The 13823-nt window shown below is 45.0% G+C and overlaps 1 protein-coding gene across 1 annotated transcript in view; it reads right to left on the bottom strand.

Annotated features, from left to right (window-relative positions):
* Nucleotides 1–13823, bottom strand: part of IL16 (interleukin 16) — a 534450-nt gene that overhangs the window by 60077 nt on the left and 460550 nt on the right. The window contains exon 17 of the mRNA XM_078683325.1: nt 6168–6414. Within this exon, the coding sequence (XP_078539451.1) occupies nt 6168–6414 (247 nt within the window). The remainder of the gene's footprint in view (nt 1–6167; nt 6415–13823) is intronic.

The following is a 13823-nucleotide window of genomic DNA, read 5'->3' as shown; positions in this document are numbered from 1 at the left end:
CGCAGCGTGGAAAGCTGCTGGGGCCCGTGCTGAGGATAGCGCTGCACCACTAGTATACACTGTACCGCCACCTAGTGGCTCTCCGTCACCACTGCAACAGAGGAGAGGAGTCTGCCAGTTGTGGCTCCAGTGGAAATAAAGAGAGACGCAGGCCAACATTGGAATTACCACACTAGGGTCATAGTCCAGCAAAGAGTTCTCAAGTAATTCCACAAAGCCCACATGAAAAGCACTGCCCTGCAGCGTTAGCCAGTCTGCGGTGGCCAGTGAACAAAGTGACTGACGCCACCTAGCGGTACCCTGCTGCACGCGTTAAGGACTCCATAAGGACTATTAGACAAAGCGGTACAAGTAATATAATAAGAAGGCAAATGCTGCACAGTCAAAGCAAAGCCGCTCTGCCACTCAAATATCGGTCAATCCTCTTATCTTCGTTTGGAGATAAACCAGCAAATGCACCTGTGGAAAGACTGCCTGATACGAGTAGAGGTGGCCACAGCTCCACCTAGCAGCAGCCCTGGAACTGCAACAAAAACGAGCAAGTGATTTGCATACGACCCTCCTGCCCGCCAGGAAAAATGTGCTGTGCAAAGCGTCAGCCACCAGCAATCACTAAAGGGACTGCCAAGAGAATGCCACACGCCTCCTGTGGGCTGCTTACCCTTGGGAAGGGGAGAAACTGATTGCCCCCAAAAAGCCTAAAAAGTCCCTTCAGAGTAATGGAACATTGCCAGTCAAGCTCCAAGCGGTAACGCCAAAAGGCAGCAAGCCCAGCCTGCAAAAGCATTCACAGCAAAAGGAGGACTGAGCACTACGTTCCCCCCCCCCCAACCCGGTGGCAATCTGAGGCAGCCAGAAGTGACTTTGCTGCATGCTGCAACCCCCCATATCAGCTCAAAAGAGGAACAGGGAGTGAAAACATGTTCACAGCAAGTGCCGCCAGCTATAGGCAAGACAAGCTAGAGAGACTGAGCACTGCTCCCAATACCACAACAGAGTGGCCAAGGGTGCTAACTTTGAAGGGCAGAGACTCCAAACCCCCAACATAGTACAGAGCTAGAGAAGGCCAAATCTACCACAGCTACAGAAGCTGCCAAGAGTCCAGTTAAGGGAAAAGGACTAAAAGCAGCCAAGCCCCATAAAGGCGCAAGGAGAACATGCACTGCACACGCAACCCCCAGTGGCTGTCTGATGCCACCATGAGTAAGGAGTTTGCTCCACCCACCCTCAGTGGTGAACAGAAAAAAACACAAGCTACCACACAGGCACACCAAGTGCCAGAAGAAGGCCCCCAGGAGATAGAGACACCTCCACCGCGAAGCACTGCTGGACGTAGCAAGGAGAACCTCTACATCTCCACTGCACCAGCAAAGCCCACAGCGGGCCAAAGACAGCAAAAGAAGGTGTCCTCCCTCACACTTCCCCAAGACGGAGTCACCAGTGATCCACAACATTATTATTATTATTATTATTGCAGTTTTGTATAGCGTGTAGTTACCCTGGAGCATCCCAGCGCTTTCAGAACAGAGGTAATGGTCGCGAGCAATCAGGGACAGCAGTTAGCAAAAAGGTGTGTTTTCAGCTGCTTGCGAAAATGAAGGAGGCAGGGTTCAGCACGCAAACTTAAGGGGAGTGAATTCCAAAGCACAGCAGTATTCACAGAAAATCTTCTTCCCCCATGCGGGCCTTTTTAACTTTCAGGGTTTTAAGCAGATGTTTTTGATCCGAACGTAGAGTTCTGCTAGCCTTGTAAGGTGTAACTAAACTATGCAGAACAGGAGGACCTGTACCTTGCAGAATTTTGTGCGCCAGACAGAGGGATTTAAATATCACCCTTTCGCGCACCAGTAACCAGTGCAAGGCCCTCATAGCTGGTTTGGCCGACCGTGACATGGGGATGTTTTTAAGTACTCGTGCTGCAGCATTTTGAATTTGTTGTAATTTATTCAAAGTTGCCTCCGGAGCACCCAGATAAATAGCATTGCTATAATCAAGCCTTGATATAATCAGCCCCTGAATTAGGAGCTTCCGAGATAGCGAGGGAAGCAGAGGCAGCACTTTACGCACGGACCGGAGAAGGCCGAAGCAGACACCTGCCAATTTAGTAGCCTGGGTCCTGAAGGAGAGATCTTGCTCCAACCAGATCCCAAGACTCTTGATCTCCTCCTTAGGATTCGGAGGTGAGCCCAGACAGCTGGGCCAGGCCGTCGCGGGGAATGGGGATCCTTTATGCCCCAACAGCATAATCTCGGTCTTTGAACCGTTCAGCTTTAATGCTGACTCACCCATCCATGTGTGAACTTTGGACAGGCAGGAGTGCAGCTGGTCGGGACTTTCAGTGGCCTGGGAAAGAGCGAATACCAACTGCGTATCGTCGGCGTAGCTCACGATCTTGATGTTATAAGGAGCAACCCTTTCCTCCAGGGGGGCATATACACATTAAACAATGTGGGACTCAGAGATGAGCCCTGCGGGACCCCACAATGGAGGTGGGTAGATGCCGAACGTGCGCTACCTTCCCATACCTGATAGGTCCGGTCACTGAGTAAAGATCGAAGCCATCTCAGTGCCTTCCCCGTCACCCCGACATCTAACAGTCGCTGAAGTAACACTTGATGGTTGACAGTGTCAAAGGCAGCACTAAGGTCCAGGAGGATCACTGCCACTGATCCCCCTGAATCTAAAATGCTCCTTGCTTCCTCAACGACTGCCAGTAGGGCGGTGTCCGTGCCTTGGCCTGGACGGAATCCAGTTTGCGAACTTCTCAATAGGCCGTTGGACTCCAGAAAGTTGGATAGGTGGAGATTAACCAACTTTTCCGTAATTTTACTGAGCCCAGGCAATAGAGAGATGGGCCTATAGTTCGCCATGTCAAGGGGATCAAGGTTCGTTTTTTTTAGGAGAGCTTTTACTACTGCTTCCTTCCAGCTCGGCGGAACCACACCAGACCCCAACGAGGCATTGACCAGGTCGGTTAGAGGTTTAACAATGCAGGAGGCGACCTGTTTTAAAACCCTCATGGGAACTAAGTCCCGCGGAGAACCACTCTTGACAGTCGCCAGAGCTTTAAGGACCTCATCTGTCGATACTGGTCCAAAAGCTTCTAGACTGTCGGGGGGTCTCCCTACCACACTGCTAGGCTCTTCTCTCGTGGTAATTTAGGGCAGGGTGTTTAAGATCTTTACTATTTTTGTCTGAAAATAGTCTGCCAAGTCTCTACATTTTCCTTCTAAGTTGTCTATGGCTGTGGGCGGCTCAGGAACCCTCAGTAGTTCTTTAATCACTAAGAAGGTTTCCCTAGAGGCGTTCTTAATTCTCTCCTCGAGGAACTGGGCTTTAGCGAGCCGAAGGGCAAGTTTGTACTCCCTGATCGCAGCGCGATATTCAACCTTGCTCGCCTCTTCCCAGTTCCTCCTCCAGACATGCTGCAGTTTTTTAAAACCCCGTCTAAGGACTCTCAACTCCGGCGTGTACCAGGGCGCGGAGCTTGTTCTCTTCTCTCTCCTCCCTGGCGATCTCATAGGGAGAACAGAGTCAAGTGCACCAGTCAGCCATCTGCTGAAGTCTGCCTCCGCTAGTACAGGGTCAGGAACTGGTGAGGGGCATGATCCCTCCAATCTCAGGATTAGATTCTCCACCGACAGCCTTGCCCAGGGTCTTTCCGAAGTGCGGGCACTAAGGGGCGGAGTCCTGACAATCTCTGTTTGCCAGATGAAAGGGATCAGAAAGTGGTCCGTCCATGGAAGTGGAATTGGGGCGGAGGCTTTCATGACTGTAACATTGGTAAAAATCGGGTCCAACAGGTGGCCCTTGTTATGAGTGGCCCCTGAGTTGATGAGGTCTACCTCATAAGCTTTTAAGTCACGTTGAAGATCCGCCGCCCACCGATCTGCCGGGTCATCAAGATGGAGGTTGAAGTCTCCCAGCATGATAAAGTTAGTCGCCGAGGCGGCAAAAACCGTCACGGTTTCGATCAGGGAATTAACAAAATTCCCAGTGCCTCCTGGGGGACAACAGGCAAGAGGAGAGTCGCACACTCCACATGGCAAGCTGCCACCGCAACATGTGCTCTGTCAACATGCAACACATGGCCGGACGCCCCATTGCAAGCACGAAAGAGCACGCCACACGAAGTGACCAACCCTGACAGGCATGCCTGGGCAGAGGTAGCATCAAGCGGCATGAAGGAGAATGCTTGAGGCGCAAGCACGACACCCTCGAGTGAATGGATAACCTGCCGTCCTGTCGGAAGAGAACCACGAAAACCCCTGAGGAGGGGAAGGGACCTGCAAGAGGCCCTCAAAGTAAAGAAGCACCTCTTACCAATAGGACAGACCTGCGACAGGTGGACAGCAAAGGAAAGACTGTCCCAAGAACCGGACACAACCAGCGATATGTCTATGTGGCGCAAACATGAGACAAGTGGCAGGATGCCACATCCGAGTGAAGAACCTGGCCGGAAGAAGAAGAGCGTGAAAGTACGCCACTCCGCAAAGAAGGAAAGAAGAGTGGCACGACACCACAGGGCAAACAACCATCACAGGCGCGCAAGAAGGAAAGGAGAAGAGCAACAGGACAGAGGACTGAAGAAGGTGTTTTTCAGCTCAAGCCAGCCACAGGGGTGCAGAGACGTCACTGGAAACAGTTTCGCGGAAGGACCAACCGTAAGCCACTAGCAAGTGCGATCTGCGTCCAGGCCCCACGCTTTGCAGTTTGACCGTCCTCTCACCGGTCACCGGCTGCTTGGCATCAATAGCACCACACCTTGCAAGTGCACCTGCCAGAAGACAACCGTAAGTGGGCACGAAGTCCCTCCAGTCCTACTCACTCCACAAGCAATCAGAATAGGAAAGATGCGTCGGCAGCAGCTCTACGACAGGCACGGGAAGCATAGAGGTCACAGTCGAAGACTGGTAACCCAAAGACCATCAGAGGAAGGCATGGAACCTGGGCCCTGACGGCAAGAACATCTAGGCTGAGACACCACCCTGTGCGGCTACATGAGCGACTTGGCTGTGGGTCCTGTTGGCAGTTCCTCAGCGGCACCTTCATGCGGCCTACACGATTCCCACACAGTCCACACGATCCCATGGAAACCCAGCGGGAAGGCCCTGCAGGAGGCTACAGTGAGAGAGGAGTCCAGGCAAGAGAGGCAAGTCTGAGGTTGCTGACTTGCTAGGAGGAGCTAGAAAGACCATCAAGAACATCGCCTCCAAGGAAAGGCCTCATACACCGAGATCCTCCCCAACAGCTGTAGGTTTGTCGTCCACTGGAACCTGAGCGCCTGCGAGATCTCCAGAGCGGACTCCACCACCACTCCAGATGCACCATACTTGAACTTTGTAAATAGACTCCCACACCGCGAGACAAGGCCGGTCCGAAATACATCGCGAAGAGGGACTAAAGCATCCTGACCATGCGGTCCAAAGCTTCAGCGCTGACTGGCTGATGGCCTGAAGAGACTCATTTGGTGCTGTGTATTGTTTATTTGTTTTCTTACAGGTTGGACTTTTGTTTGTTTCTTTTCATTAAAGTTTAGGAGGAGTGTGGTGTCCGGCTGGACACATTCTAGTGTTTCACCCTGTACAACACTTACACTAACACCCACCCATCACAGGCGTCACTAGTCATGTGACCCTGTTAATAAAAGGAGCTGGGCGCACGTGCCCTGGGCCAGTTCCAGTACCATAATCCGGTGTCAGTGTGGTCATTTCCTTCAGAATGTGGGCCTACGGCCCAAGACACCACACCTACATTGTGTCCCACCTGGTAGATATTCCAGTATTTAGCATTTGTGCCTAATATCTATGCTGATGCTATTAATGATCACACAGGGTTGACTCTAACCCCTACATCTAAGGAAATACTGTTTGCCACCTTCTCAAACAATTTGTGCACCATTCACTTTCAAGTTGAATGCAATTTACTTTCAGAGAGCTCCCGAGTTTCATATTAGCGCTGTACTGTAGTTAAAAATTTACTTTTCCACTTAAAAATATTTGCCTCCAGTGTTATGTGTATGCACAAAACGATCATGCCACAGAAAGCATTGTCACAATGTTTTAGTTGAGAAATAATTGTTGAAAAGTGCTAACAATATTCAGTTTTTCCACAATGACATGATCCATTATTGTCCCAGAAGAGCAATCGCAAAAGCTGTCACTCACCTGAGCCTGTTAGAGTCGGAGTCGTTGGCGATGGTACAGAGTCGAATGAAGTCAAAGTACAGTCCTCCACTTTCACCTTCTTAACAACAATGACTGCTGGCTTGGGGTGCCGGGCCTGACGCAGAATCCCAGATGCATCACTGTGCGTGGCGCCTTTGAGAGACTTCCCATTGATGGACAACACTTCGTCACCTTTCTGGATAGTGCCTTCTTGTGAAGCGAGGCCAGCTGGAAAAACCCTGTGGACCTGTCAAACAGCAAAGTGAGAAATAAAATAATTCTAAAAGCACAATTCACATACATCTGCTCTTCATAGGGACTGGTTATGAGTTGGGTAGAATAGTATCCGCGAGTGGGCTGCTCCTCTGCCTGATGATAACTGACCAGGTGTTCCTGCACCTGGTTTTCTCAGGTGCAGGAACACCAGACTTGATTTCGCTGGCCAGTAATTCAAGCTGGAAAAAAACACATGAGGTTTACACTGCATCAGCAGCTAAACCTTATCCTCTGGTCCCTGCAGACATTTTTTCTGGCAAGGGGAGAGAACGCAAGCAATGCAGCTTGGAGAAAGCAGATGGCAATTATGTGCTGTAAAACCCTCAAAATGTGGTATACTGTGCGAAATTCAGCAGGGTCATTTCATACCCAGATGGTTATTCTCCATTCCAAAGGGTTTTGACTCCTAATAGTCAGAACTACACAAAGAGGTAGTTGCAGGGCCAGACAGGCCTATCGGGAACCAAGGCTGGAATGGGAACAGCAACTAGCCCTGGCAGATTGCTGCTCGACTGGCCCTGGAAGGGGGGGAAGGGAGAAGTGCTAACAAGAAACACCACTCCCGCTTTTGGTACAGGGGACCAATGCAAAACTGACCCCTACTGACAAAACCAGCCCCACGGGCACAAAACCAGTCCACACCCTTCCGGCCCACCAGGGAAATGCCCGGTGCTTGCTACAACCAGTCCGGCCCTGCCAGGAACCAGCCATTTTGGTGAACTGGCAGGGTGAGGACAAGTTTCTCTGCAAGTGGGGCCGGTTTTGTTGTTGGAGACCTGCCGGCTACGTTCCTACTTGCAGTGCTTCAAAATAAGCAATGCATAAACAAAGGGTTTAGAAGAACACTTTAAGCATGCTTTAAAACAGGAGTCTCCATCTTTTCTATAGTGAGATGTACTTCTGGTCTATAGAGCTAGAGTCTATGGTTTGAACAGAATCCTTTGACACGCTGACAGGGCTGCCATGTGTGTCAGTGAGAGCTTGGTCTTTGGTGATGTATGAACATGTGTGCGTATGAATGGGATATATGTGTTTGGGTGAATGAGTCTGTCATATGTACATGTGGCACAGGACATATCTTCTGGCATATTGTTACATGTATAACAAATATATACAACCTTTTTTTTTAATGGGAGAAATTTAAAGTGCAGAAAAATTTCCTCACAAAAATGTTAATAATATGGAACATTGTTCTACACTTTACATTTCTCCCACTTCAAAAAATGACTGTATTTTTCAGTTATAAATATGACACTGTCTTTCCCAGCCACTGGGATCAAGATGACTGCTGTGTGTAAATGCTCTGTAGACATGGTGCCATATTTTCACAGACTTTCCTTAACTTTAAAAGGAAAATGTGACTCTGTACTGATGTGATGGTTTGGTTGGAGCCACCAGTTTTAAAACCATTTCTTTTTCCATTGTTTATTTAAACACGTTCCAATAAGAATGTGGCTGACAGGTCCCCAGCAGCAAAGCTGGCAACCTCAGCATTAAAGCCAGCACCCACACTGCTGGCCCACCGAAACATCCAGTATCCAATGTGGTCCTCAATACTGGTCAGCAAAGGTAATTCTGCCCGATGGGAATCTCTGCAGGAGCTCCACCTAATTCATAATGAGGACCAAAGTCTTTGCTTAAATGTTCAATTTTTATCCATGACCTTTTCATATTAAAACCAATTTATATTCTTTACTTTTAAATTTACATGCAATAAAAACTTCAATACTGTAACAGTAATTTACAAGTTGTATCTGAGAAATACACATTATTGCACACAATACTGGGTATTAATCAAGCAAAAAAGGATAAATGAATGTCTTACCGACATTTTCAGGATATTGCAAGTTACAGAGGAATTAAAGGACCAAATAGAGGAATGACTCTCAAGCACAAGTTCCTTTATATGGTCAGGAAAATCATTGTCAGAAATATAGACTTACTCAAATATTCATTATTAAATATTGTTTACAAAAATATCATTGTATTGGGTGTAGAATTTCTATTATTAACTCTAATGGGGCAATATTTTTATAAATGTTATCCAGGACAAGGTATTTTTGTCAAATTATATTCAAACTACAATGTTCTGATGCTATACCCTCCTAAGCTACATCCCTATTTGCCAATATCAGTAGAATACAGTCTATGGTGGGTTGACATTTAGGCAAATCAGTCTTGTCATTTATTCCCAAGATAGCTAGCCATGCTTTGAATTCACTGAGTCCCAGAAAAATTACATTCATACATAGCTCCAGATGGTATGAAAGAAGGTACTCTTGTCTGTGTGAGACCATATATAGATAGGGTAATCCATATAACCATTAATAAATACTATGGATCTATGAAAATACATCTTGTGTACAATTTTAAATTACTCTGGTCTCAAACTAGGTTGAAGTTCACTGTTTCATATGGTACATAAGAGCTTCACCTCCCATCACTTTCCTCAATGGAACAGTATCTTTCAACCTTCTATTCCCCAAGCGCTTGAAAGTGGCTGTCAAAGTACAATGAATTTTTCTGGAGACTGCACCATTAGTCACTTACACCATTATGACTCTAGATCTAATGGGAAGTGATCTGGAGTATCACTCTTTTTGACAGCTAAGCAGGGCATGTAGGAATCTCAAATATAGATAACATTTTGAGAGTCCTAAATTAGATTGAAGTCAAACTTGGAGAAAGACTTAAATATTTTACTTCACAACTATCACCCACTTTCAAACTAGCAGTCAAAGACCTGCATCCTACAAGGCCTCTCACTTTACAGAGAACTACTACATATGCTAATACAATACAATAGCAGACCAAAGTGTGATCTGCCATGTAATTCCACTTTTCCTCCTCATTGCTTTCAAAGGAATCACATAAGGCCTGAGAACTGTACTGGTCATATGTGCTAAGATCTCAATACATCTGCCCACCATATAGGAAATGTAAATAGGTTTTAACTAACTTCTCAGGTTGAGCATACAGTTACACCAATTATTAACAACTACTGTCAGATTTCAGTGTCAGACCACAGGTGTCGTCGATGTTTCCCAAAGCCCCCTCACCTCAACCGTTACTCAAAAGTAACAACGTTCTGAGTTACAGCTAAAGCACGGGGGAAAGGGGAATGGGAGAAACAGAGAGAAAGCCTCCGTGTGAAGAACACAAGTCCTTGTCCGCTTCAGGTCTGTTTGGCTGGGTGTCTTGCTGACTGCACCTGTGGAAACACCATGCATTGAATACACACTTCAAGCTCGGCTATCTATTATCACTATTGATTATTTAGGCTTCAATATTTACCCCTTAGACCTAGGCTATTGCTGCTCTCTATGTAGTTGTTGAAAGAGTGTAACACAGTGTTTCTCTTTATTTAACATGGCTCTCTTTAATTATATTTTCTTACATATATATGCAGTAGCAGAATTATCCTTATTAAGTCTTGTGGTTTTCCTCTCGAGGAAATAATGACAGTTGAGTCAAAAATATGAGGAAAGTTCTCTGTACCTTGTTTTTCCTGATTAACTGTTCTCAGGGGGCTTCCTAAAGTCAACCGTTACCTCTCAGTGCTGGTAAACAAGTAAATTCTGATGAACTTGTCGCTAGGCGCTCTTCAATTCTAAACACTCCCTCGTTGCGCATGCGTTTTTAATTCCTTGTAGCCAAGTTCTTCTCACTAATCAGGAAACAGAAGACGCTACTCGCATTTCCAAGAATAGAAATATTCTTCCTCACAAAATCTCTGTGCGAAGAGGAGACAATTGCTCCCCGCACAAAAATGGTTGAAGTGCGCAGTTCCTTCACGGAGCATGCGCATACCTCGCTCTACTGATCGCGAGCTCGCAACCACTAGACTGCTAACCCTGAACTTGCCGGTGGTGTCTGCTCCGCCATTCTTTGGTAAGAGTGCTTGATGTTTTCTAAACAGCGGCGAAGGAACAGGATTGATACCTGATGCCGCCGGACCCTGCCTGGTTTCTTTACTCGTGTCGTCGAGCGCTGATTTCTTAATCTCCTTGTTCCTGCCTTTTGCTCAGTGGCCGTAGTAATCCTGACAACTACCTAATGTGATATCAATATTAGCTTTCTGAGTGGCACAAGATAATGTCACCCTATACACAAATCAGCAAAGTTAAAGATATCCTTACTGAGTTAGGTCCTCAATCAGGATTATGCAGAATTGCATCAAACTAGGAATATATAATTGACCAGGAACATGGAATCCAGTATGGGCTGGTGTGCATAACATATCAGAAATGTGGTAACATTTCATCCTCCAGTTGCTTCATCTATCAACTGTTCAAGAGTCTACTCTAACTGTCATCATTGAACTGAATATCCACACAGTGCAGAATGATGACCAGTGTGACCTATTAAGGATTTCACAAAGAATCAATATGTCACAGGGAGCTCATCCCAGGGGATGGCCACTCTACCTAACATCTAGCAGCATTGTAGGATTGCATTCAAAGAATCAATGTTTATCCCTAAATGTCATACCTTGGTACTTAAAGCCAAACATATTCAGCTTTAGTCAGTATTGCACAAAGAAAACAGGCAACAGAAATTAGGTAGGATTTGTTAATACTAATCTAGAACACTGACCAAAAGTCTGAAAGCCAGTATATAACCATGAATAAAAGGAAGTTGCCAACAAACAAGGAAATCTGAGCCTCAGTGTCATGGGAATCCTGTAACAAGGGGGGCATCCTGATCCAACATGCAAGATGTTGTAATGCCATTGTGAAAAGCATCGGAGATAGGGGCCCATCTTGCCTTAAGTTTCTTCCATGAGTTGAACTTTTTTGCCTTTAGCTTCTTCCCAGAGTTGAACTTTCTTGCCGTTTGCTTCTTCCCAGAGTTGAATTTTCTAATTGTGTCCTGTTTACCCTAGCCAACCTTTGGAATGAGGATATAAGTTGAGGGATTACTTTTCATTTTTTTTTACCTTATCGACATTACTTACATCTCTTGCTCAAAAATAGGGTATCAGAAAATTGGTTTTGCTTCAAGTTTAACTAAATATTTCTGATATTCATGGGTTTTTCATTTACCTTCGCAATGTCAAGTGCTCTTAATCAGTAGATTTAACTTGTGTGTCAGCAATTTTCCCTTGTATAGGGTCATAAAGTGAAGCCATAGAAGCTATAGACATCAGTCCAAAGGTAAGCATGGTCAATAAACATTATTGACACTAAAGATCTCACTATTTTTAAATAGCAGGTAAAGTTTGGCCTTTACTAGTTATAAGACAGTTCTCAAGTTTGTAATATGAGTGCTATTGGCTTCACTTGTCATTGGGAAATTCATTTTGTAAAAGTTCTCGAGAAGGTCTCTGATATTTTTTGAGTTTGCTAGACTATCAAAATCATGTTTAAGCCATGAGGTAGTAGCTATACCACCCATTTCCATCAATTCTTCTAATATTTGGCAATACAACATGGCCAGCTCTATGTGAATTAACCTCTTAGCAGGTATCTTGGGCACCACCAACACCTATTTATGAAATGTCTTTCATTTTGTAGCAATGATTTCCTCAAAACATATTCTCTGAACTATTCCACATAAACTGTCTCTGGAACTGACTTTGCATTGTAAGATTGGGTAACTATGAGCAGCCATATTGTTTTTAAAATAATAATAGGGTACACATGGTCCGGTGTTGAGAAATATACACTTTACTGAAATTACTTGCTCAGCTAATTTAGAATTAAACAAAATAATGCTTAGAAAATCATATATCCTTCATAATTCAAGCCTGCACATCTTTAGTTCTTTACATGCTTTGCAAAGACATTCTGCTCTAGGACAATAGTTTTATATGTAGCCATATTAAGGTGAAAATAATGATAGTCCTAACATTCCTTCTAAGTTTGTCTTCAGCTTTTTCAGTTCTAGTCTTTCTGCACCATTTTGGATGGTAAGCATTATATATACATTTGTTACTGTACGGTAATCTTATTTTGTTTACTTAGAAACATTGCACATGTGCGTTCTATAACCTAACGACAGTCAAACTGATGGAGCAAGGTTTCATAAGTACAGAAACTTGCTCGGATTCAATCCTCTCGAAATAACATGTAACTTATTAACCAACATATTTGTGATTACTAAAACTGCACTACACAATATTTCTAGTATCTAGGGGAAGCTTAACTATGTGCTTTTACTAACAGTAATCCGAGTGTCCTAATATGGCCGCCTAAAACGCTGGAACTTTTCTGTGCATGTGTCTGCTACACCTACGTAGTGTGACGTATCTCTGCTTTTGGTGGGAACTCTTTGCAGCTGTGCATTAGTGCCAAAGATGGCTGCTTCATGCTTCACATACTAATGCACATGCTCCTGCTCGAACTAAAACTTGTGTGTTCTGCTTAACTATTAATGCTAAAGTTAAAATAAAGTAATGGGGTTAGAGTAGAAATAAGTGGTATACAGTGCATTCATTTAATTTTGTATTCTAATATGTCTCTCTTTGACTTAATTGATAGCTCGTATTTGGCCTTAGGGGATTCGCAAACTCCATTTTGAATCACTAAGTCATGTGCAGATGCCATCGAGATCCTCAAGCTCCTGACATTGAATTGATGTCAGTTCCCATCTTATTCTGAGACTTTCGTGGGAATCGTACCTACTGACTCGGAGCAAGAAGAAGATAAAGTACAGAATTGTATACATTGTATAGGAATTGAAATAATATTGCTGGGTGGAATAAAAAGCATGGGAAAGTAAATTATGAGCGGGAACATTGATCTACTATATCAAATAGAAATGATCTCATACTGGTATGGTGTGATGACCTCTCCTTGTCTTTCTAACCAATCAAATAAAGTGAATACACAAATTTGCAACATTGGAGGGTGGTACACTCACTGAAATGGTATAACTAAGGTAGGCTTAGTCAGTTCGATTGTCCGACTTGTCATAGACCTGTCACTGACCCAATGTATGCTGAAGGAGAATCAAGAGCAGAGTGCTGGTCGAGCACTTTGACAGAAGAATCTGGAGTTTTGCTGAGGGAGAATAATCGATCTATCCAGTCGGGGTCCGAGAGTAGCTGTAGAGAGGGGTGTAACGCTGGTGTTGCACTTAGTGGAGGTTACCTGTCCTGTTCTGCACCTGTCCTGCTCTGTTGGCACCTGATTAGTCAGGAGCCCCTTCTCTTGTCCCAGCCAGTGGCCAGGGTTGGTCTTTGCACCATTCTAGGTAACTGTAATCTGTGTGGTATGTCCTTGTACCGTTTTCCCTTTTTCACCCTACCCTGGTACCAATGTCGAAAGTCATTTTCTTAAAGTCCTGCAAGATTTATGTTTTAATATTTGTTTACTTACTTGCAAAGTCCCTGATTTCACTACTGTGGCCTCTGACTCACAAAATATTGCATAGATA

Source organism: Lissotriton helveticus, chromosome 3_1, assembly GCF_964261635.1.
Source record: "Lissotriton helveticus chromosome 3_1, aLisHel1.1, whole genome shotgun sequence".
Taxonomy (NCBI): Eukaryota; Metazoa; Chordata; class Amphibia; order Caudata; family Salamandridae; genus Lissotriton; species Lissotriton helveticus.
Note: the sequence above shows the minus strand (reverse complement) of the source record. Positions and strands in the feature narration are given on the sequence as shown.